General features: G+C 41.5%; 1 protein-coding gene across 1 annotated transcript in view; it reads left to right on the top strand.

Annotated features, from left to right (window-relative positions):
• svep1 (sushi, von Willebrand factor type A, EGF and pentraxin domain containing 1) overlaps positions 1–26,949 on the top strand; it is a 151,799-nt gene that overhangs the window by 60,597 nt on the left and 64,253 nt on the right. The window contains exons 4-10 of the mRNA XM_061960999.2: positions 6,922–7,080; positions 10,829–11,008; positions 13,608–13,787; positions 20,176–20,370; positions 22,213–22,331; positions 22,397–22,526; positions 22,949–23,059. Of these exons, the coding sequence (XP_061816983.1) occupies positions 6,922–7,080; positions 10,829–11,008; positions 13,608–13,787; positions 20,176–20,370; positions 22,213–22,331; positions 22,397–22,526; positions 22,949–23,059 (1,074 nt within the window). The remainder of the gene's footprint in view (positions 1–6,921; positions 7,081–10,828; positions 11,009–13,607; positions 13,788–20,175; positions 20,371–22,212; positions 22,332–22,396; positions 22,527–22,948; positions 23,060–26,949) is intronic.

Genomic DNA, 26,949 nt, shown 5'->3' with positions numbered 1-26,949 from the left:
TTCAAATATTGTAACGTCTGTCGAGACGCTTATCTCCGCCCACACCATCAAAATGCCGAGGCTAAAATTTCCACATCAACACCTTCTGAAAAAATTAGGGATTTTTTTAGTTGTGATTTCCTTCTCTGCATGAAAGTTTAAAAGTAGCATATATTAATGCAGTATGAAGAAGAATGTTTTAATGTCGACATGCAAGCCTTGAAAGAAAATTTTGAAAATCAAGACTGCATTTCCTGCAAATGGGTGCATTTCTACCCTATATTTTAACTTTAGATTTATTCTCATATCAAACTCTTTTGGCTGTCTTTTTGACACTTACATCCGGCGCCCCCCTCCACGCCCCGGATTGTAAATCATGTAAATAATTCAATGTGATTATCTTGTGTGATGACTGTATTATGATGATAGTATATATCTGATAGTATATATCTGTATCATGAATCAATTTAAGTGGACCCCGACTTAAACAAGTTGAAAAACTTATTTGGGTGTTACCATTTAGTGGTCAATTGTACGGAATATGTACTTCACTGTGCAACCTACTAATAAAAGTCTCAATCAATCAATCAAAACACATAGAATCATCATACTGCTGTGATTATATGCATCAAGTGTTCATTCAAGGCTAAGGCAAAATATCGAGATATATATCGTGTATCGCAATATGGCCTTAAAATATCGCAATATTAAAAAAAGGCCATATCGCCCAGCCCTAGTTCAATGATGCCATTTCTGTTTGTCATGTATAATTTTGTCTATTTTGTGTTTATCCTTGAATAAACAGGTCAGTTTCCTGTTACCAACCATTGTGTATTATTCAAACTCCCCTAATTCAGCTGGCTAGTTTTTATCAAGAGTACTAAAACCCTTTTCAACATGATTCTGACAACTAAGTAGGCTAAATAACTTTAAACTTTAATACATGCTCGGATAGGCCAGTATTGGTCAGTATCGGTATCGGATCGGAAGTGCAAAAACAATATCGGTATCGGATCGGAAGTGCAAAAACCTGTATCGGGACATCCCTAATTTGTATGTCCCGTCATTCCACGTGGCGTGACGTCAAATCATGTCACATGTACAGGTAGAGGGTGTAATACATAAAATGTATAAAAATAATTAGTTTGTACAGAGCGCAAATTATGCAGTGTAAACACACATTGTTTTGTTCCAATGAGCTAAAACAAACAATGACGATCATTTAGGAGGAGGGAGTCCAAAAGCCTCCCATTACTGAATCCCATCTTAACCTCAAAGATTCCTCTCGCTGCGTCCCAAGGGTAGAGAGCGTATCCTGCTGACTTATTACAGACTACGGGAAGACTGGGATTCAGTGGGCGCATGAGGCCAACCGCTAAACAACTGTACAAACACAGGCAGCTCTCCAGTCTGGTGAGCCTGATTATAGACGCCAATGTGCTGGGAAGTAAGTGACAAAAGGCCCACAGTAGCGTCCTCAACACACGTGGTGTAAATACACCAACAGTTGATGCTGCATCTTACTAGTTATGGCAGAAGAAATCCACACACCCGCGCATGATGCGACGCACACGCTGCCTGTCACTGCACGCTGCGTGTGACGTGATGTTACACATATAAAGATGTCTAGCAAAGAATAAAACATTCCGACTGTAGCAGCATTTTCTTCACACCCCTGTCAGACCCTCGCGCAAACGTTTGCAGGCCAGACTATACACTTTAATTGTCTATTTCCACTGTCTGAAGGGCACATGTTAAGTCTCGTTGACGAGCGGAACGTTCTTCTCCCCAAACTCTGGAATTTAAGAGCCGACTCAATAGAATGTGTGGCGTGAGAGGGCCTTTGACCACAGGCGGGCAGACCTCTGCACAGTGAGCTTTGGCAATATGGCCGCTTGTCATTCACTTGTCATCCTCCTGGTTGACCTTGTCAAAACATTTATTGTGTGTAAAAACCTGCATTTTTGATCCATTTCACTTATCCTGGGAAGCTCTCAAATTAGCAGTGGAAGCTCAGACCATGACATGGCAGAATTTTGAACCCCATCTGGTATCGGCAGGCTTCGGGTTGCAGAATAAAATAAACCAGATGATGCCTCGGACCAGATGTGCAGACATATTTCAGTTGGTAACATGAAATTGTGAGATTTGGTGCCTTTCAATTAAATAATTTGTGTTGAAGATAAGAGGTGGGAAGCAGTGTGTGTAATTGCACCGTGTGTGTTTTCCAGCATGTGTTTGTGGATCTTGTGGCAGCGAGCATACTGTATGAATGAATATGAACCTACAAATATGACCCCTTTAGATGAAAGCACCCTATCCATGTTGGTCACTGTGGTCCCTCTGGATAAACCTTTAGTGTTCGTCCCAGTCTTTTTTTAGGCCCGTCTAATCGAACACAGCGTGACCCGTGAGAGAGCAAACTTTCTCGTGTGATTGTAACTTTGGCTCCTTGTTTTTGAACTGGACTGCACTTTTCTTTGCTTCTTCCTTTGGACTTCCGACTTCTTCCTAAGAGAGCCATTTTTCTTATAGCTGTAAAATGTACTCTCACATTGTTTTGAAACTAATAGTATTACGAGTAAGGGCCTGATCTCCTAAGATCCAAATAACATGTGCTAAACAGCTTGTTCAAACTATAAAATTATATATTATTTAAAGAGTATTATCAAAACAATAAATATTCAACCATATAAAACATGAGCAGACACCATGTGACCCTCAGGGACTATGCTTTATTTGATATGATGAAGCGTATGTAGCACTTGGCTTCGCTGTAACCACGGTGGGAGACGAGGAAAGACCGGTGTGTATTTTCCTTTAATGTTAATAAGCTTACAATGTTATGCAGAGGTATAGTTATACCAATTTCATAGACAAATTATACTATTTATAGTCACGGTGGAGAGTGGGGGTGGGGCCCAAAAGATTTTCTTTTTCCAAGGGGGGAGTATAACAGAAAATAATTGAGAAGCACTGGTCTAGGGACACCTAATACGCTTGTAAATCTTATACCAGTCATTAAAATATAATGATTTTGCTTTATGGGGACCTTTAAATAATATTAACAAGCTTAAAGGTGCCATATGTAGTAATGTGGACAGAAATGGTACTGCAATCATGGTCAAAATTCTGTAATGCCCCCACTCTTCATGACTGAGGTTGCCAGATACGCAGCCGAATCCGAATCCTACTCCAAGGAACTTCAAATGGCAATCGACGAGTCCTACAGTGTCGGTTTCTCTTGTTTATGCCTCTTGCAAGATGGTTTACTAAGTAATTATGCCACATTTTACTAATGTTGATTAGCCAAATTTATTTGTAAAGTTACACAGCAATATTTAAGTCGGGACAGATTGTTGGCATTACCCTGTTAAAATGTCTGGTTTGACCGCACGGACCAACATCGAAATATATTACGTATAATAATTAGGGGTGTGGGAAAAAATCGATTCTAATTCGAATCGCGATTCTCATGTTGTGCGATTCAGAATCGATTCTCATTTAAAAAAAATCTATTTTTATTTTATTTATTTTATTTATTTTATTTATTTTATTTATTTTATTTATTTTATTTTATTTTTATTTTTTTTAATTAATCAATCCAACAAAACAATACACAGCAATACCATAACAATGCAATCCAATTCCAAAACCAAACCCGACCCAGCATGACTCAGAACTGCAATAAACAGAGCAATTGAGAGGAGACACAAACACGACACAGAACAAACCAAAAGTAGTGAAACACAAATTCATATTATCAACAACAGTATCAATATTAGTTACAATTTCAACATAGCAGTGATTAAAAATCCCTCATTGACATTATCATTAGACATTTATAAAAAATAAAAAAAAGAACAATAGTGTCACAGTGGCTTACACTTGCATCACATCTCATAAGCTTGACAACACACTATGTCCAATATTTTCACAAAGATAAAATAAGTCATATTTTTGGTTCATTTAATAGTTAAAACAAATTTACCTTATTGCAATCAGTTGATAAAACATTGTCCTTTACAATTATAAAAGCTTTTTACAAAAATCTACTACTCTGCTTGCATGTCAGCAGACTGGGGTAGATCTTGCTGAAATCCTATGTATTGAATGAATAGAGAATCCTTTTAAATCGGGAAAAAAATCGTTTTTGAATCGAGAATCGTGTTGAATTGAAAAAAAAAAATCGATTTTGAATCGAATCGTGACCCCAAGAATCGATATTGAATCGAATCATGGGACACCCAAAGATTCACAGCCCTAATAATAATATATAAATACATTATATATCGCATAGGCCTACTTTGGTGGCAAGCCGAGGCCAATAGTAAAATTACAGCCACATTTCGTTCAGCATAACTCCATGTTGCATCCAACCTGACGCACTGCATTCTCTTCCATTGACGCACATCAAAAGACTATCATACACAAGGGGTGATGGACTGCTGGGCAGCGCCTGAAGAGCTGCAGCCTGCAAATACGCCCTGTACCAAACGGTACAGGGCGTATTTATCGAAATGAAAACAATAACATGATTTCTGGGCTGTAAATCTAATTTTGAAATGAGCATATGAACCGGCTGAACTGTTATCAGTTATAAATGTATTCGAAAAGAACATGATTTATTAATGCTTTTTGACATATCAGGGCCATTTAATGATGACTTCACATGAACTTATTACATATGGCACCTTTAAGTATATAAACTATATTTCAAATGATTGTTCAATTGTTCAATTCCATACATTTCTTCAGATCATTGACCGTTTCCACTTTCGCAGATGTTCAACCGAACACAGTGCCTTTTCACCAGCGTCCTCTTCCAGCGTTCTCTTGACTTTATGGTAATCAACACATTGACAGACTACTTCCTCTCTAAATGCAGCATAGCTTGGCTAGCGAGACGTTTTGGACCTGGAAGCAGACAATTGTCTGCCAGAGCTATAAAGCGTCCAAATACAATGGGTCTCGAGTCATTATGTGGTCCATCTTTTGGTCTGACACTGGTACATTTGAAAGGAATTTCATTCTCTTGTCGCGCATCACTTCCTGTTCATCCCTTGCGTCTTGGCCTGATTCCTATTGGCATGTCTTGGGATTGTGAAATGTGTGTATTTGTTTGTATCCGTCTGTCTCTGAAACATGCAACATTTTGGGACTCAAAAAAGAAAGGACTTCTTTTGAATGTTTTTCTGAAGTTGATCGCCAAGGTACATGAAGCTTTGAAATAACAAGTCTTCTTGTATAAAAAGCAGAATTATGGTAGGAAAGATCTTCGAGTAGCCTTTTTGCAGTAGGTCACAAAAAATAGAGTGGTCCTGTAACACAAAGGATCTGTTTTTTTACCAGTGGGTTGTAAAAAAAAATGTATTTTTAATTTAATTTATCTTTTCTACTAACGTTTTGAAGGGGATACTTTTCAGCATTTCAAACAATAAAATATATATTTGTTTAATTAACTTTGTATTTAATTAAAAAAAAAAGTCATTTCATGTAGTTTAAACATTAGATTTATAAAAACAAAGTTAATGGTAAAATAAATATTTGAAAACATATTACTACTTATTTATTGACACATTTAGAAAAAGTGCCAAACAAGTCTTAAACTTTTGTTTTCTAAATTAAAAAAAATACATTTTTAATGCTGTTTAATGAGTTCAATAAAGAGTTAAGGATTACAAATCCCACCAAATCTTGCCTTTGGAGAGGTTTCTTTTTTTTTTTTTTTTTTGGCATATTTCCTGTCTCTCCAGCATGTTTAAATGTGTGTGTGGGTGTGGACCCAGACAATATGAAAGCGTCCAACAAACTGCTTTTTTTGCCTGCATCCTGTTTTCAATCAATAGCAAGGAACTTTTTGATACAAGGGATTTCCAGCTCTAAAGCTGAAATCTTTGAGTCCACTGAGGAAAAGTTCTCTCCCATAAAAGGTCGAATTGTGGTCTTCTTAGTAAAGATACTTGTTGTTTCTGGCAAGGACTTCATTTAATGAATCAATCTGAAATTCAGATCACGTCGAAGGTTTCCTTAATGACGTCACGTTAATCAGCTAGCTATTTGGAAGGTTGCCTTTCAAAAGTAACCTTTCAGCGCCTAATAAGACTAGTTCACGCTCTTTCTTCTGGAAACGAAGTGATAGACGGCTGATGAAAGAATGTTGAAAATGCCTCATATGACATGCATGCTTCTCTATCTTCACAGCTTCTGTGACTACAACCATGCAGATTTAAAAAAAAACAACTACAGAATGATGTCTCAGTGTGCATGTGCTGGTCAAAACCGTCTTTTTAAAAATAATTTTAGACTAATAAAACTTGTTTAGTAGCTTGCCGTGCCACAAAATACTTTCCCCTAGATTTATGAACCGGTACAAATTATTTATTTTACCACATTTTCCACCTTTGCTTGTCATTAATATGATCAATGGCCTTTTATTAATCTGGAAAGCTGTATTTCAGTTTAAGAATCCAGCAAAACACTCCTCTCCCGTAGAGGATATTTTACTAGCATTTTTGTGTCCCTAAAACACAGCACAGTGGTCCTATCTTATGGAATCTTTGTCTCGTTTTTTTGCAGTAGATTCCTAAAACAAAAAAGTACTCATGTAAAATGGAACTTTGACTATCTTTTTTGCAGTACATTAAAAAAAACAGCATTGATCCTGTCATACAGAGGATCTTTGACTAGTATTTTTGCAGTAATGTAGGTCCTCAAAAACATTCAATTGTTTTGCAAGAGATTCCTAAAAACAGCAAAGTACTCCTGTCCTATAGAAGATTTCATATTAGTGTTTCAGCTGAAGGGTCCTTAAGAACAACAGAAAAACTAACGTCAATGACTTATTATTTATCTGAAAAATTGCTATCCAGTTTGAGCATTCTTGAATTTACAAAACATCTTATATTTCCATCCAACTCTTGTCCTGTTCTTTTTACAAAGCATGCCCACCTGGTACCTACAAACCAGAGGGAGCGCCAGGCGGTGTGAGCACCTGCCTTCCGTGCCCGGACCAGCAGCATACCTCCCAGCCCGGCAGCACCTCCCTCAGTGATTGCATCTGCAAGTCTGGCTACCAGCAAGTGGGCGTGACCTGCCAGGGTAAGTTCATGTTGTCTTCACAAAAATTATGTCATTGCTTTGCATAGTCAGCGCCTAATCTGCTTAAGGTTCTGCATGGCACATGCAAACTGATGTAAGAAGCTTGTGCGCTGAGGATAGCGTCTCTTAAAAAGTGTGCAAAATAGAGATCGTAATCCATTTAGTGTGTCTGTCTTAATGAATATGCATACCAGGGAGGAGGAGATGCAAATGCAATTATTGTTGGAAAACAGTTTCAGTCTTGATAAATCACATTGCAGCTGCTGTGAGTATAAGCGATCAGTGCAATGATAGACGATGGAGAGAGAATCCTCCGTCCTGTCACGATCGGCTTTCGCCGGAGTAGGACCCCAACGCAGAGAAGAAATAATAAAATCATAACAAAAAGCGCAGTCAAAAAGGAGTAAAGAAAAACAGTTAACACTACACGGCAGCGAGAAGCGTGAGTGGAGCCAGAGCAGAGGAAATAAACACAATTGGGTGAACCATCAGGATTCTACTGGCGCCGATTGAATTAATATTTAAGTATTTCTTGTATCCATCCATCCATCCATCCATCCATCCATCCATCCATCCATCTTCTTCCGCTTATCTGAGGTCGGGTCGCGGGGGCAGCAGCCTAAGCAGGGAAGCTCAGACTTCCCTCTCCCCGGCCACTTCGTCCAGCTCTTCCCGGGGGATCCCGAGGCGTTCCCAGGCCAGCCGGGAGACATAGTCTTCCCAACGTGTCCTGGGTCTTCCCCGTGGCCTCCTACCGGTCGGACGTGCCTTAAACACCTCCCTAGGGAGGCGTTCGGGTGTCATCCTGACCAGATGCCCGAACCACCTCATCTGGCTCCTCTCCATGTGGAGGAGCAGCGGCTTTACTTTGAGTTCCTCCCGGATGGCAGAGCTTCTCACCCTATCTCTAAAGGAGAGACCCGCCACCCGGCGGAGGAAACTCATTTCGGCCGCTTGTACCCGTGATCTTGTCCTTTCGGTCATAACCCAAAGCTCATGACCATAGGTGAGGATGGGAACGCAGCTCGACCGGTAAATTGAGAGCTTTGCCTTCCGGCTCAGCTCCTTCTTCACCACAACGGATCGATACGGCGTCCACATTACTGAAGACCCCGCACCGATCCGCCTGTCGATCTCACGATCCACTCTTCCCTCACTCATGAACAAGACTCCGAGGTACTTGAACTCCTCCACTTGGGGCAAGATCTCCTCCCCAACCCAGAGATGGCACTCCACCCTTTTCCGGGCGAGAACCATGGACTCGGACTTGGAGGTGCTGATTCTCATCCCAGTTGCTTCACACTCGGCTGCGAACCGATCCAGTGAGAGCTGAAGATCCTGGCCAGATGAAGCCATCAGGACCACATCATCTGCAAAAAGCAGAGACCTAATCCTGCAGCCACCAAACCGGATCCCCTCAACGCCTTGACTGCGCCTAGAAATTCTGTCCATAAAAGTTATGAACAGAATCGGTGACAAAGGGCAGCCTTGGCGAAGTCCAACCCTCACTGGAAACGTGTCCGACTTACTGCCGGCAATGCGGACCAAGCTCTGTCACTGATCATACAGGGAGCGGACCACCACAATCAGACAGTCCGATACCCCATACTCTCTGAGCACTCCCGAGGGACAAGGTCGAATGCCTTCTCCAAGTCCACAAAGCACATGTAGACTGGTTGGGCAAACTCCCATGCACCCTCAAGGACCCTGCCGAGAGTAAAGAGCTGGTCCACAGTTCCACGACCAGGACGAAAACCACACTGTTCCTCCTGAATCCGAGGTTCGACTATCCGGCGTAGCCTCCTCTCCTCCCTTCGGGGTCGCGGGGGGCGCTGGAGCCTATCTCAGCTACAATCGGGCGGAAGGCGGGGTTCACCCTGGACAAGTCACCACTTCATCACAGGGCCAACACAGATAGACAGACAACATTCACACTCACATTCACACACTAGGGCCAATTTAGTGTTGCCAATCAACCTATCCCCAGGTGCATGTTTTTGGAGGTGGGAGGAAGCCGGAGTACCCGGAGGGAACCCACGCAGTGACGGGGAGAACATGCAAACTCCACACAGAAAGATCCCGAGCCCGGGATTAAACCCAGGACTGCTCAGGACCTTCGTATTGTGAGGCATACGCACTAACCCCTCTGTCACCGTGCTGCCCATATATATATATATATATATATATATATATGTATATATATATATATATATATATATATATATATATATATAATAATTCCAAGACTGTATATATCGGTATCGGTTGATATCGGAATCGGTAATTAAGAGTTGGACAATATCGGATATCAGCAAAACAGCCATTATCGGACATCTCTAATTAGCACCTAACATGAGAAAAAGCTGCCCTGCGATGAGGTGGCGACTTGTCCAGGGTGTATCCCGCCTTCCGCCCGATTGTAGCTGAGATAGGCTCCAGCGCCCCCCGTGACCCCAAAAGGGAATAAGCGGTAAAAAATGGATGGATGGGATGAGAAAAAGCTATAATCTCCCTCACTTGCCAGCTTTGAAGTTAATATTTTCTTGATTTCATGAAGGAAAAACCTCCTTCCTCATGGATAGAATGCCACCTCTGACCAACTCCCAGCTCGATGAGCCAACCCTGCTAAAATCAGTTTGTATAAAAAACAGGCTTCGCTACATATCTTGGACTAAAACTGCTAACTCTCTTAGTCAGCTACAAACCTGGGAGCTGTAAGTTTGATTATTTTTAGGGCTGCACGGTAAAAATGGAACAGAATTAAGACATCATACCGATAAATTTGTGTTGCTTACGTTTGTGTCCTCCTGTCCAACTCCTTGATGTAACATTGTTACATGTAATGCATGTCTTATATTCTGTTAAGTCTAGATTTACAGTTAGGGATGGGTATTTATAGGTACCGACCAAATTTCGTCGGTAGTATCGGGTATCTTTCTTGCACCTGACGTCATGTCCGTACTCGGCACTGGCTCAAGCACTTGGTGGACAAACAAGTGTATTTGTACCAGACTGCCTCTCGGTAATATTGCAATTTTCCATGCGATCAAAGCAAGCATGCCTAATGGAAAGCACTGAAAAATAAGGCCCCACTTTTCATAATGACCTAGCTTGATGCTAATTTACATTGGATATACCATCTACATGCTGCTGATTAGCACTAGCGATTTTACATGCCCATTTTCACATCTCCAAACAGCTAGTGCATACTAAGTGCAGTGCTTACTGTATAGACACTTTGTGGTATACAACAGGAGACAAGACATGTACATTCAGCTTCATGGCAAAAACTACTTCCTGACTACCGCAACACACCAAGGTCTAACTGAAATGAGTGAGACTCAGAAGTGTAAGAAAACAAGACAAATAACTGTGCAGCACATTTATCATTATAAGCTTAGTGTTAAATATTTAAAATAATATATATTGTTAAACAATGTCACATTGACAAAGGGTAGAAAATGAATGGATGGATGGAATTTCACATTTATTAAAAATTTTTGTGCAAGAACACACAAAAATACAGAAATTTGTACCGTGGGTACTAGTATCGATTCCCAGGTTATGTGAAAGGTACCCATAAGGTCTACTTGTTAGACAACATTAGCATTAAAGTTACAGACACACAAAATGGCGTAATCCCAGTACAGTCCAGTCTTATTATATTAGAACTTCAAAAAAGGGGATTTTTTGTAGCTGCTTGTGTTGTATTGTTGTTGTTTGTGTTCATTTCTTGTTGTCATTCCAGTGGTTTACTGCCATCCGCTTCCTCCTCCACAAAATGGCTTCTTCATCCAAAACGTATGTAACCATCACTTTGACGCGGCCTGCGGCCTCAAGTGCCAGCCGGGGTTCGAGCTCCACGGAACGGGTATCAGGCTTTGTCAGGCTGACGGCACCTGGTCGGGCTCACCTGCCACGTGTAAAGGTCAGGTTTGTTTTAGCTGCAGTACATTCGCTTTAATTTCCGTGGCATTTTTTGAACAAGCGTCCGTGCACGCCTTCTCCAATGTCCTCATTTGGAGGTCATGTGTTGAGAGACCACATTTTAGTGGATAACTACTGTGTAGACAACTCCTTGCTTTCTGCACCACAGATGTTCAGAGAAAGCATAGGTGGGCAGGGTCCAATTAAAGAGAGGGTTCGGGAAGGACACACAAACAGGAAAGAATGTTATAGGGGAGGGTAAGCTTGTACAGATGAATGTCGGGCAGTTCAAGAAGTCAGAAAGGAAAGGAAAGGAAGCCGGCGTCAGAGGTCAAAAAAGCCTTTTTCAGTGGAAAAACTGCACCAGCATGACTCAGACAAAAAGAGCCACGAGACATTGAAGATTTATAGTATGTGGCACAGTCTGTATCTCTGCTCGTATAATGTTACACTTTGTCAACTCTTTTTAGGACCTCCCAGCTTGTTAGGCCTAAGGGAGGGGGTCTCCACGGAACCGCCTGTCTGTCTGTTGCTAGTGAAATAGAGACATAACACACAACATGCCCTCGTGTTAGACCTTTACACTCTTTAAACTTTCACATTATACATACAATTATAAGTCTCTCTGATTCAGTACAACTCAATAAATAATTTAAAGGACCCATATTAGGATGTCTTAAATATGCCTTAGAGCAGTACCACCAAGTACCACCTCAGAAAACACTTGGCCCTCCAAGTACCAACATAATGACCAACATTAATACTGTATACCAGGGGTTCCCAAACTACGGCCCGCGGGCCTGATACAGCCCACCAGCGTCCAAAATCCAGCCCGCGGGAAGTCCAGAGTTAAAAAAAATATTTAAATTATTATTTTTATTATAATTTTTTAAAATCTGTCCTTTCTAATCCATTTTCTACCGCTTGTTACTCTCGGTGTCTCCTAGCCGCTCAGGCAAATCATATTGTCTAAAGATGCATTTTTCAATCAATAACGTGACATCATCGCGCTCAGAATATATATATATATACATATATATATGTATATATATATATTAGGGGTGTGGGGAAAAATCGATTCGAATTCGAATCGCGATTCTCACGTTGTGCGATTCAGAATTGATTCTCATTTTTAAAAAATCGATTATTTTAATTTAATTTTAATTATTTTTTAATTATTTTGTTTTTATTTTTTTATTTTTTTATTAATCAATCCAACAAAACAATACACAGCAATACCATAACAATGCAATCCAATTCCAAAACCAAACCCGACCCAGCAACACTCAGAACTGGAATAAACAGAGCAATTGAAAGGAGACACAAACACGACACAGAACAAACCAAAAGTAGTGAAACAAAAATGAATATTATCAACAACAGTATCAATATTAGTTACAATTTCAACATAGCAGTGATTAAAAATCCCTCATTGACATTATAATTAGACATTTATAAAAAAAAAAAAAAAAAAAAAAAAGAACAATAGTGTCACAGTGATATTTGATAAAATCCAACACCAAGAATAGACATTTGAAAGGCAATTTAAAATGATTAAAGAATAGTGAACAGGCTGAATAAGTGTACGTTATATGACGCATAAATAACCAACTGAGAACGTGCCTGGTATGTTAACGTAACATATTATGGTAAGAGTCATTCAAATAACTATAACATATAGAACATGCTATACGTTTACCAAACAATCTGTCACTCCTGATCGCTAAATCCGATGAAATCTTCTTCCTTGTTGTTGCTCCTGGTATGCGCCGCTTCCTTTCTTTCTGCTGCTTGATCGCCGTTTTCTGCTGCATATTTCACTACGTCCAGCTTGTAATCTGCAGTATATGATTTCCTTTTCGGTGCCATTTTTGTTCAGCCCTTCTCAGTTTTTATAACTTACCACCAATGTAGAAATGATCCATTTTAATAGCTACGGACATAGTAGCAGTTAGCATCTCATGACCCACAATGCACTTCTGCCATGACGCACAATGCACTTCTGCCATGACCCGCCCCCGCCGAATTCTTATTGGTTGACGTGTGTGTGACGATTGCTGACATTTGCTTCGTCTCTTACGCGAATGAGATAAATAATATTATTTGATATTTTACGGTAATGTGTTAATAATTTCACACATAAGTCGCACCCCCCCCGGCCAAACTATGAAAAAACCTGCGATTTATAATCCGAAAGATACGGTACTTGAGTCACATTGCTGTCTACACGTATCTCTTATGTGTGACTGCCATCTACTGGTCACACTTATCATTTCACCATGCACCAAATAAAATGGCTTTGAGGGCGGTAAGCACAACCAAAATTATTCCGTACATTAGGCGCACCGGGTTATAAGGCGCAGTGTCGAGTTTTGAGAAATTGAAAGGATTTTAAGTGCGCCTTGTAGTCAGAAAAATACGGTAATTAAAAACACATTTTATTCATCTATTATTTGTAGATTTTTTAATACTTTTTTATATTGTAATATCTATAACAAGTCAAACTAAAGGTATGTTTCTGTGTAGTTTTCCATTCTTTATATCAAGATGCATAGTTAAGCCCCTGTTTTTAAAATTGTGCCTTTGTTTTATGTGTGCAGCACGTTCCTGCCCACCCCTCGCCAAGCCACAGCACGGCTCCCTTAAGTGCGGAAACAGCAGCAGCTCCTACAGGACGGAGTGTCAGGTGGGCTGCGACCGAGGCTACAGAATAGAGGGGGCCCCCAGGATGGCCTGCCTGGCCAACTCCCAGTGGAGTGGACCCCTCCCTCGGTGTGTGGGTAAGCCCTCGTCTTCTCCTTGCAGTGGTCAAGCAAAGCCACAATGCATCACCCTGTGTCGAGGTTATTACTGCCATTCCTGCATGCATTGCAAAAACGCAGTCGCCACACTTGAGTTAATTGTGTTGCCCTCGCTCACGTCTGCCTGAAAACGCACCAATTCAGCTCAAGTTCACTCACAGACTCACTTCCACAGCGAGCCACTCTTTTTTTTTTTACAAACACTGTAGTCTGCAGCTTGTTTGTTTGTCCATACTCAGCGCTTCCTACCAGACTGACTTTAATACAGCTACTCTGTTGGCTGCCATTTTAGTAATTTTCATGTTTGTTTGCACAGTGGAATAGTGAAAGAGGATTGCTTCAACCTCCCTGAGAGGATCGAAATCATCTATGTTTAATGTCGGAGAATTCCCCTTTTATAACTCTCCTTCAGTGGAGGAGCTTGAGAGCAGCCCAAAAGTTGCATAGAAGGCCTCCAGTTCTCTTTATGACTCCTGAAAACAGCCCTGTTGTGTGTTGAGAGGCCTTGAATATCTCAAAACACTCCAAGTATTCAGCATAAGATTTTATCTTCTCATCCTGTTTCCTCGTTTAATTTACTTATCAGCCTCTCTGGTTTGGCACCTTAGCTGAGCGAGGAGATCCTTTTACACCGGTGTGCAAGAATTGTGTATCTTTAAAAATAATTACTCTAATATCCAGCTTATTGCAAGGCCATGAATGTATCCATGCTGAGGTCTGGTAATTAAGTTAATGTAAGTAATTGTAATCAAACAAACAATGGACTATTCAGGTGTATTTTCATACAAAAAGCGTACCGGATTTTAAGGCGCATTAAAGGGGTCAAATTATGATTTTTGTTAAACATTTAAAACACTTCCTAGTCATCTACATAACATGTAATGGTGGTTCTTTGCTCAAAATGTTGCATTGATTGTGTTTTACAGACCATCTTCAAGTTGCTTTCTAACCGTCTCTTCAGGATGCGCCGTTTTGTAGGCGGTCTTATTTTCGTGGCTCCACTTCAACAGCGTCTTTTCCCCGTCATCTTTGTTGTAGCGTGCAACGACAGGAGTGGAAGAAGTGTCAAATGATGAAGCTAACTGTTTTAATGACATTCAGACTTTACTTAAATCAATAACGGAGCAGCAGCTCCTCATCCGTTGCTCACTAATGCAACAATAGCGCCGGAAATATGTTCTGTGAAAAACCGTCCGACCGGAACTTTCTAATAACTAAAGTTCCGTGGGTGAATTATGTAACTCCACTACACCGGTAGTTTTTAGCGCTTCCATAGCGAGTCTACTGACAGATTATAAGTTAGAACTTTACACTACTTTATATTAGAAATGGCAACAGCGGAGGATGAATGCCCCATAACAGAAGATAGAGAAAAAGACGAATTTATCGACTACGGTGTCGGCACGGACTACAATGACGGTCGCGTGCACATTTTCAGGACTTATGCAAATCCCAAATACACATCAGCAGTTACCAGAAGGTAAAAAAATTGGTTTTGCATAATTTTGCGAGACAAAATGCCAGATAATATGTCTGCTAATAGGTGGCGTTTTGCGGTCTTTATACACACACCATAATAATACTCGTATGTTGAATCACAGTAAGTCTGACGACGGCAGCCGTAATGCTCTGACAATTCATTAAACGTTGCAGCTTCTTAGCTTACCAAAGTCGTACTAAAACATTTTGACGAATTATTGAGCATTGTGTGTAATTTTCTATATTCTCAATGGAAAATTTAAAATTTTGGTGTTGTTTACTGGTGTGATCTTGCAGTCTACACATATCCATACTTGCCAACCCTCCCTGATTTTCCGGGAGACTCCCGAAATTCAGCGCCTCTCCCGAAAACCTCCCGGGACAAATTTTCTCCCGAAAATCTCCCGAAATTCGGGCGGACTCAGGTCCTCCACAATATAAAAAAGCGTACCTGCCCAATGACGTTATAACTGTAGAATGATGGAGGGCGAGTTCTTGGTTTCTTATGTGGGTTTATTGTTCGGCAGTTTCATTAATGTCCTCCCAGCGCGGCAACAACACACAACAACAGCAGTCACTTTTTTGTATACCGTAAAGCAGTTCGTCTGCCGTAAACAGCAATGTTGTGACACTCTTAAACAGGACAATACTGCCATCTAGTGCATTTGATGAAAGCACTTTTGTGCGTGCCACACAGCAATGCATCAGAGAGGGTGTTAAGCATGGTTCGAAAAATAGTGACAGAGAATAGAACAAGGATGGACAATTCAAGCCTTATCGTATAAACGCATGCTTACCTTAGCTAAAGCTAAATATTACTCAAATCTCATCCGTCTCAACAAAAACGACCCTAAATTTTTGTTTAGTACAGTAGCATCGCTAACCCAACAAGGGACTCCTCCCAATAGCTCCACCCACTCGGCAGATGACTTTATGAATTTCTTTAATAAGAAAATTGAACTCATTAGAAAGGAGATTAAAGACAACGCATCCCAGCTACAACTGGGTTCTATGAACACAGATACAACTGTATCTACGACGGATACTGCAATACAAAATAGTCTCTCTCTTTTTGATGAAATAACATTGGAGGAACTATTACAGCGTGTAAGTGGGATAAAACAAACAACATGTTTACTTGACCCACTTCCTGGGAAACTTATCAAGGAGCTTTTTGTATTATTAGGTCCATCAGTGCTAAATATTATAAACTTATCACTTTCCTCTGGCACTGTTCCCCTAGCATTCAAGAAAGCGGTTATTCATCCTCTGCTCAAAAGACCTAACCTTGATCCTGACCTCATGGTAAACTACCGACCGGTGTCCCACCTTCCCTTTATTTCGAAAATCCTCGAAAAAATTGTCGCACAGCAGCTAAATGAACACTTAGTGTCTAACAATCTCTGTGAACCTTTTCAATCCGGTTTCAGGGCAAATCACTCTACGGAGACAGCCCTCGCAAAAATGACTAATGATCTACTGCTAACGATGGATTCTGATGCGTCATCTATGTTGCTGCTTCTTGATCTTAGCGCTGCTTTCGATACCGTCGATCATAATATTTTATTAGAGCGTATCAAAACACGTATTGGTATGTCAGACTTAGCTTTGTCGTGGTTTAACTCTTATCTTACTGACAGGATGCAATGCGTCTCCCATAATAATGTGACCTCGGACTATGTTAAGGTAACGTGCGGAGTTCCTCAGGGTTCGGTTCTTGGCCCTGCACTCTTTAGTATTTACATGCTGCCGCTAGGCGACATCATACGCAAATACGGTGTTAGCTTTCATTGTTATGCTGATGACACCCAACTCTACATGCCCCTAAAGCTGACCAACACGCCGGATTGTAGTCAGCTGGAGGCGTGTCTTAATGAAATTAAACAATGGATGTCCGCTAACTTCTTGCAACTCAACGCCAAGAAAACGGAAATGCTGATTATCGGTCCTGCTAAACACCGACATTTATTTAATAATACCACCTTAACATTTGACAACCAAACAATTACACAAGGCGAATCAGTAAAGAATCTGGGTATTATCTTCGACCCAACTCTCTCGTTTGAGTCACACATTAAGAGTGTTACTAAAACGGCCTTCTTTCATCTCCGTAATATCGCTAAAATTCGTTCTATTTTATCCACTAGCGACGCCGAGATCATTATTCATGCGTTCGTTATGTCTCGTCTCGACTATTGTAACGTATTAATTTCGGGGCCCCCTATGTCTAGCATTAAAAAATTACAGTTGGTACAAAATGCGGCTGCTAGACTTTTGACAAGAACAAGAAAGTTTGATCATATTACGCCTATACTGGCTCACCTGCACTGGCTTCCTGTGCACTTAAGATGTGACTTTAAGGTTTTACTACTTACGTATAAAATACTACACGGTCTAGCTCCGTCCTATCTTGTCGATTGCATTGTACCATATGTCCCGGCAAGAAATCTGCGTTCAAAGAACTCCGGCTTATTAGTGATTCCCAGAGCCCAAAAAAAGTCTGCGGGCTATAGAGCGTTTTCTATTCGGGCTCCAGTACTATGGAATGCCCTCTCGGTAACAATTAGAGATGCTACCTCAGTAGAAGCATTTAAGTCCCATCTTAAAACTCATTTGTATACTCTAGCCTTTAAATAGCCCCCCTGTTAGACCAGTTGATCTGCCGTTTCTTTTCTTTTCTCCTCTGCTCCCCTTTTCCTTGAGGGGGGGGGGGGCACAGGTCCAGTGGCCATGGATGAAGTGCTGGCTGTCCAGAGTCGGGACCCGGGGTGGACCGCTCGCCTGTGCATCGGCAGGGAACATCTCTGCGCTGCTGACCCGTCTCCGCTCGGGATGGTGTCCTGCTGGCCCCACTATGGACTGGACTCTTACTATTATGTTGGATCCACTATGGACTGGACTCTCACAATATTATGTCAGACCCACTCGACATCCATTGCTTTCGGTCTCCCCTAGAGGGGGGGGGGGTTACCCACATATGCGGTCCTCTCCAAGGTTTCTCATAGTCATTCACATCGACGTCCCACTGGGGTGAGTTTTTCCTTGCCCGTATGTGGGCTTTGTACCGAGGATGACGTTGTGGCTTGTGCAGCCCTTTGAGACACTTGTGATTTAGGGCTATATAAATAAAGATTGATTGATTGATTGAAGCCTTAACTCAACAATGAGTAGATGAGTGTTATGTGTGTATATATGTGTAAATAAATGAACACTGAAATTCAAGTATTTATATATATATATATATATATATATATATATATATATATATATATATATATATATATATATAATAAAATATATATTTAATAAAATAAATATATATATATATATATATATATATATATATATATATATATATTATATAATTCACTGAACGTCAAGTATTTCTTATATATATATGAAATACTTGACTTGGTGAATTCTAGCTGTAAATATACCCCTCCCCTTTTAGCCACGCCCCCAACCATGCCCCCGTCCCACCCCGACCACGCCCACCTCCACTCCCCTCCCCCCACCTCCCGAAATCGGAGGTCTCAAGGTTGGCAAGTATGCACATATCTCTTGTGTGTGACTGCCATTTACTGGTCACACATAGCTGGGGCAGTATAGCTCGGTTGGTAGAGTGGCCGTGCCAGCAACTTGAGGGTTCCAGGTTCGATCCCAGCTTCTGCCATCCTAGTCACTGCCGTTGTGTTCTTGGGCAAGACACTTTACCCACCTGCTCCCAGTGCCACCCACATTGGTTTAAATGTAACTTAGATATTGGGTTTCACTATGTAAAGCGCTTTGAGTCACTAGAGAAAAGCGCTATATAAATATAATTCACTTCACTTCACACTTATCATTACACCATGTACCAAATAAAATAGCTTCGGGGGCGGTAAGCACAACCAGGGCGCACTGTCGATTTTTGAGAAAATGAAAGGATTTTAAATGTGCCTTATAGTCGGACAAATACGGTACTATAGCACAGCCACCAGCTGGAATCTGTTTCACTTGCACACTGCACTTTTATTGCACACCGCATTTCTGTTTGTTGTATTCAAATATTGTAACAGGTAAAATCGAAAACAGATTAAAATGATCAAAAGTTTATAAACTGCGTCATGTTTTGACGCTGCAGACTATTTTTTTAGTGTGCGATGGGGCAAACTACCGTATTTTCCGGAGTATAAGTCGCACCGGGGTATAAGTCGCACCTGCCGAAAATGCATAATAAAGAAGGAAAAAACATATATAAGTCGCACTGGAGTATAAGTCGCATTTTTGGGGGAAATTTATTTGATAAAACCCAACACCAAGAATAGACATTTGAAAGGCAATTTAAAATAAATAAAGAATAGTGAACAACAGGCTGAATAAGTGTACGTTTTATGACGCATAAATAACCAACTGAGAACGTGCCTGGTATGTTAACGTAACATGTTATAGTAAGAGTCATTCAAATAACGTATAGAACATGCTATACGTTTACCAAACAATCTGTCACTCCTAATCGCTAAATCCCATGAAATCTTATAGGTCTAGTCTCTTACGTGAATGAGCTAAATAATATTATTTGATATTTTACGGTAATGTGTTAATAATTTCACACATAAGTCGCTCCTGAGTATAAGTCGCACCCCCGGCCAAACTATGAAAAAAACTGCAACTTATAGTCCGAAAAATACGGTAGCTCTTTTGATAGTAAAGATTGCTGACCCCTGAGTAACATTCATATTTTTGGGGTGTGGGAGGACACCGGAAGTAGCGGAAGAAAGCCCAAGTTAGCCCACAGAAAATGTTCCAATGGAGATCCAAACCCTCAATCTCCTAATCTTAGTTTTCCTGTTGTTTCTTACATTCAACACTGGTGCATCATACATCTAACTGTCCCCATCTCTCTCAGAAGTGCGTTGTCCGCCCATCGGGGCGCTGAAGAACATCCTGTTGTCCCCCCCTGCCTGCATAAGAAGGGCGGCATCTCCGGGATCTGTCTGCTTGCTCACCTGCCGCCAAGGCTACAGCCTCCACGGACACAGAAAGGCAGTGTGTCTCGGGTCTGGGAACTGGACGGCGAATGTCCATAAGGCAGTCTGCAAAGGTAAATGCAATGTCTGTGTTCGTAGGTCTGCAGAATGTCTCCGTGTCCTCGTTGCCTGGTGTTGAAAGGTCACTCATGGGGGAGGTGCTGCTAGATGCAATTAAGATGAAAACCAATGCAAAGGCAGGTAGAATGGGAATGTGTTAAAATAATGTTAGTAAAGCACATAGTTTAGTTAGTCATGTTGTTTATACAATGACATAAGATCACTTGACTTCACATCTGTGTGATAATCATCTCCTCATTCAACAACTGCGATCTCAGGCTGAGCTAATGGATTGACATTGACAAGAGTTCTGCAATAAGTCGTAATTCAACGGGTTAAAGGTCTGGTGACATCACACTTACTCGTTCAGTGAAAACTGAGCAGGTAGAAGAGAAGCGCCGATGTTCCAGCAGGGTAGGATACAAATTGCTATTGAAAGGTCCATCTATCCATCCATTTTTTACTGCATGTCCCTCTTGGGGTCACGGGGGATCCTATCCCAGCTGCATTCGGGCAAAAGGCGGGGTACACCCTGGACAAGTCGCCACCTCATCGCAGTATTCAAAGGTCCCCAACTTCTAATTGTAAAATGTGTGCTCACGGCCTGTTTATGAGTTGTAGTTGCGGCTTTTCATGACAACATGAAGGAATAACTTACTCACATGATATTTCCTTTTTATCTAGACTTCGTTCTAGATTTTGGACAACACTTTCAACACACTATTGTGGGACTTCTTAGTCAAATGTAAAATTGCAATAGATTATGTTATGATAACGTTCTGAGACCACCAGCTGATAGCAAACAAGCCAGTAATTGAAACACCTATGAAAATATAATTTTTTTAGAATCTGAGTCAACGAATTAAGTTTTTTTTAATACAGCCCTTAATCACAAGTGTCTCAAAAGGCTTCACAAACTCACAACGACATCACCTGATCTAAACCCACATTTGGGCAAGGAAAAACTCAAAATACCCCCAGTGGCGTAAAAGAAGAAACCTTAAGAAGGGACCGCAGATGTAGGGACATCCATCCAGGGTGATCGGCTGCAATGAATATTGGGTGGGTATAATTATTGAATTGGTACATTAAAAGGGACCTATAATGCAAAACCATGCGGAGGCATTGCAGAGATATTTATAAAATAATCTTGCCTAACCTTCATACTTCCTGCAAACGAGATGTTTTATATTTGCCATGTGATGTTTTCTGCCCTGTGACGTCAGCGAATATCTTCATTTATTGTAGAAATGTACCCTAATATCTTTGCACGAATCCACCATTGTAGTCCAGTTCTGTCTCCATTTTCCTCCAAAAACGGCTAGCGGTTGTACGCGGCTCCACTGCTCACTGAGGGTCGTCCGAGTCTGAGAAGATGCTGGTGTGATTTTTATGATCATATATATGAACTTGTGTTTACCTCGCTGCAAGTTTTGAGGCCAGGTTGAAACTAAGTTGTCATATAATAGGAATAAAATCATCATATAAAATAATCAATAAAATTAATCATCAATCAAAGTTTACTTATATAGCCCTTAATAGCAATTGTCTCAAAGGGCTGCACAAGCCACAACAACATCCTCAGCTCAGATCCCACATCAGGGCAAGAAAAAAACTCAACCCAATGGGAACAACGTGAAACCCTGGGAGGGACCGCAGATGTGGCGATCCCCCTCCTCTTGGGTGACCGGTGCAATGGATACGGTTAATAATGTGAGAGTCCAGTCCATACTGGGGCCAGTAGGGGATCCTCTTGCATGTAGACAACATTTTTGACCAACAATCTGTGAATTTGCTGAATCGCTGTAATCTGTAATCCACTATAATATCTGCACTTTCATTTCCTGTGTCTTCAGATACTGAGCCACCATGGATACAATGCCCAGAGAGTATTGTTGCAGAGACAGATACCCGACGCAATACCGCTCACATCAACTGGACTGCCCCAAATGCCACCGACAACTCCAAAGAGGAGGTTTGATACCCTACTTGTGAAGCGTGGGAAGGCTTTGATTATCCTTTTGCTACGTTTTCCTCTAGGTGGCCGTGCAGGTGAAACCAGTGTATACCCCTCCGCAACTATTCCCCATTGGAGTGGAGACCATCACCTACATTGCCGCAGACCGCTCCGGGAACCAGGCCAACTGCTCCTTGACGGTCACTGTCATTGGTTAGCATCGTCCTATCATGATTCCATTCTGTGGCTACTATTCCCGGCTCCTACCGAAATGTTCACACACAAATTTTTGTGTGTGAACTGCCAGTAAGCGTAATTGTAGGCTGACACTTCCAGGAAATGTCCTCCTATCTTAGTCACTCGAGTCGGCAACGGCAGTGTAGGAATCTCTGATTACTCAGGCATTCGTCTCAGCAGGTGCTAGGAAAAAAAACAGAGCTGTCCCTTGTCAACTGTAATCCCAGCAGCTAGGGGGGGAAACTCAAGAGTGGTAGCTGTGAACATTTCCATATGTTATTACGGGGGTGTTTTCCTTGGCAACATGTGTTTAAGCAGTGCTCAGTATGTCTACCACAATTATTGTGTTTTCCTAATGCAATCATAACATTCTTTTTACATTTTTTTTATTTGTCTAGATACAGAGCCCCCAGTGATTGACAGGTGCAGGTCGCCGCCCACAGTACAGGTCTCAGGAGACACGGAGACGACGGTCGTATGGGAGGAGCCGCAGTTTTCCGACAACTCAGGTATGTCACGAATGGTTTCTTCCTCGTCTCATGAAGCATAAACAAGATCTTTTCCAGTGGGAGAGGGGATCTTGTGTTGCTTTTGTGTTTCTATGCATTTTACATGGCTGGGGATAGTGTTGAACCCGGGCTCCAGTGGCTGCCAATGTCATTAATAGTAAAACAGATGGAGGCAGCCAGAGGAAGCAGGTGTTTTTGCAATTTCGGGGGAATTTGCACTCATTCCATTTATTTTTCACACAGTCAGCTGTTTAATTGTATGAACACGGACTGTGAGATGTCTCAACTGGGAGTTGCATTGCTCTGAATTAGTCTGGACCGTTGATTCTCCCTTAAAAAAAAAACAGTGTTTGTTTTTTAGCTTAAACGATTTTTTGTTGTAGGAGGCCATACGCAAATCTGTAATGTTCAGCCATTAACTGTGGTGGTTGGAGCTTCAATGGCTCCCTGTGCGAGACCACCCCTTGCCCCATCCTCCCACACACATTTCTTCTGTCATATAGAGCATCTTTCAGCGGCCGTACCAGCAACTTGAGGGTTCCGAGTTCGATCCTCCTTCCGCCATCCTAGTCACTGCCATTGTGTTCTTGGGCAAGACACTTTACCCACGTGCTCCCAGTGCCACCCACACTGGTTTAAATGTAGCTTAAGGATGTAGATAATGGGTTTCACTATGTAAAGCGCTTTGAGTCTCTAGAGAAAAGCGCTATATAAATTAAAGTGAAGTAATTCACTTCACTTTGACAAGCATTTTTGCAGTAAGTCCTTAAAAACAGTAGTGTGTTCCTGTCGAAGTCGATTATTAAAAATAGCAAGTAAGCCTACTTCTTTTATATAGGGCAGGGGTGTCAAACTCAAATACAGAGTAGGGCCAAAATTTAAAACTGAACAAAGCCGCGGGCCAAGGTTGAACAAATTAACCTTTTTGATAGGGACCCAAACAAGTTTTGCATTAAATATTGAACAAGCAAGGCTTATATAACTTTATAGTGACATGCAAAATCGAGTTTCAAATAATAATAATAATTAAAAAATATCAATGGCATATCAAATACAATTTAAATAAAAATTGAATGCCTCTTTTCTATTTGCAGCCTTCTGAGGTAAATATCAACATTAACTTTTTCCATAGGCTAATAAATTTGAAAATAAAATAATTAATAAACCAACCATTCAGGACTTTAAACTGCTCAGTTTGCAACACACTGATCTAATCTGATGTGCCCAAGCCAGATACCTGGCATCTTTTCTTGGATGCTAGTTCATTAATGTCGGGGCTCAGGCTTTGAGCTGAGGCAACCTTCATTATCGAACGAAGGTGTTCATCAGTCATTATATCTCGTATTCCACAGTCTTGGGGGCGTGCCTTACAGGCAGGGGCGCCGAAAAGGGGGGCTAAAGGAGACGGATTCTAGGGGCCCATGATGGAGGGGGGCCCAGAGAGGCCCCTAATGATGATGAAATTATAATACAGAAAAAATAATGACACTGTGTTGGGGGCCCTGTAAAGATTCTTTTCATGGGGCCCAAAATCCCTGGCGGCGCCCCTGCTTACAGGCACTGCTTTTAACGTCTTCTACGAGCTGTCGTCACGTCCGTTTTTCATCCCTTCTAACAACGTGCCCGCCCAGTCACAGGATATGAGCGGCTTCTGTACGCACACACACGTAAATGCAAAGCATACTTCATCAACAGCGATACAGTTTACACTGAGAGTGGCCGTTTAAGCAACTTTAACATTGTTAGAAATATACGCCACACTGTGAACCCACACCAAAAAAGAATGACAAACACATTTTGGGAGAACATCCGCACAGTAACACAACATAAACACAACAGAACAAATACCCAGAACCCTTTGCAGCACTAACTCTTCCGGGACGCTACAATATACACCCCCGCTACCTCCAAACCCCCCCCACGCACACACACACACACACACACACACACATACACACACCTTGTAGCGTCCCGGAAGAGTTAGTGCTGCAAAGGATTCTGGGTATTTGTTCTGTTGTGTTTATGTTGTGTTACTGTGCGGATGTTCTCCCGAAATGTGTTTGTCATTCTTGTTTAGTGTGGATTCACAGTGTGGCGTATATTTCTAACGATGTTAAAGGTTTTTATACTGGCACCCTCAGTGTAACCTGTATCGCTGAAGATCAAGTATGCGTTGCATTCACTTCTGTGTGCGTGCGAAAGCTGCACATATTATGTAATTGGGCCAGCAAACGTTGGACTGGACGAAAAGGGGACGTTACAATTCTCGGGAGGGGCACTGAAATTTGGGAGTCTCCCGGGAGGTTTGGCAAGTATGAGAATTAGCGGTGTACCACAGCACCGCCGCTGTATATAATCGGCGGGCCAGCTCTAGTGTTAATTTGATATCACCTCACGGGCCAAGTGAAATTACACGGCGGGCCAAAATTGGCCCACGGGCCAGAGTTTGACACCCATGATATAAAGGATCTTATTTATTTATTTAGAGACAATTTTATATGACATTATTGTTTCTCAGATTTCGTTCTGCAAAAAAGTAGTCCCTAGAAGCGTACAGCTTATGGATAGAGACCCAAAGTTAAAATATATATCATCATATAATATACAAAATTCAGTAGAATACAATTCATTTGGAAATCTACCCACCCAAAACCCATTTACAAATCCATATCAACCTACCAACAGGTTCCATTTATAAAGATCAATCAAGCAATCAAAGTTTATTTATATAGCCTTAAATCACGACTGTCTCAAAGGGCTGCAGAAGGAATCTTTAAATCCACCACAACTCGATATCCTATTATTCAAATTTGAATAAAAAGTTGCATCATGAAGATTTGCGATAATCTTATTAAACATACAGAGGTCAAGACCAAAATTATGCGACCAATGTGAAATCCTCAGCCATGTTTGATCTGCGTTTTTGCAGAGCACCCCTTTATATAGATTAGAGGATATTTCACTGGGGTTTTAGCTGTAGGTCTTTGAAGTTGCTTTTCTCTACTTTTTTTTTTTTAAAGCCTAACCAGGGACCAGGGTTGCAAATTAGCCTGTGGCTAGAAGTCCTATGTACTTTGACATCGGTTACCTGTGGGTAGCAATGTTTAATTGTACTGTCCATGTCAAATAAATACATTAAAAAAAACAGCACAGCGCTCACGTCATACAGAGGATCTTTGACAGAAGCTGGATCAGAGATCTAACATTTTTTGACATGCCTCAAAAGATGTTCACTTCTTGTTGCAGGAGCTCTCTCACACACACACTCACACACCAACACACACATCACTAATTCATCCATGATGGCCTGCGAAGGTCGTAATAGGCATCCTTGGCTTCCTGTCTCGGCCACACCGCTATGCTTAGTATGTTGATGCGGGCTGATGCTTTTGTAAAGGAACACACACTGCCAACTTGACTCACTAACAGCTCTGCTTTTGCTGCGCCCAAAAGCCATTGTGGTGACAGACAACAAACCAGACCTATCCAAGTGACACAGATCCCTATGCACCCATATATGTTTGTCCGACACATGAAAGGCCCCACTCTATTCACAGTGAAGTGGCCACCTGCCTGCAGAGGTAGACCACCTCTTCAGGCGCACACGCAGTATAATAACAAGCTGCGGTGGCTTCCCGCGGGGCCGCACGACGTCAAGCCGGCGCTGCTTCAGCGTCAATGTTTTGTTTTTCCAGGCCCACACCCCTGATGCCAGAGCTAAATATAGCCATGACTTGCGAGACATGCACATAAACACACACGATACCTACATATTTATATAAAAAGACTGAAAAGCGAGACAGGCCAGACGTGTGTCTGCCCTGTTGGAATGACATTTTCTGCTGTAAGTGTTGTAATGGGGTCGGGCATTAGGGGTTTTCCATCCTCTC

The sequence above is a fragment of the Nerophis lumbriciformis genome, linkage group LG05 (genome assembly GCF_033978685.3).
Source record: "Nerophis lumbriciformis linkage group LG05, RoL_Nlum_v2.1, whole genome shotgun sequence".
Lineage (NCBI taxonomy): Eukaryota > Metazoa > Chordata > Actinopteri > Syngnathiformes > Syngnathidae > Nerophis > Nerophis lumbriciformis.
Note: the sequence above shows the minus strand (reverse complement) of the source record. Positions and strands in the feature narration are given on the sequence as shown.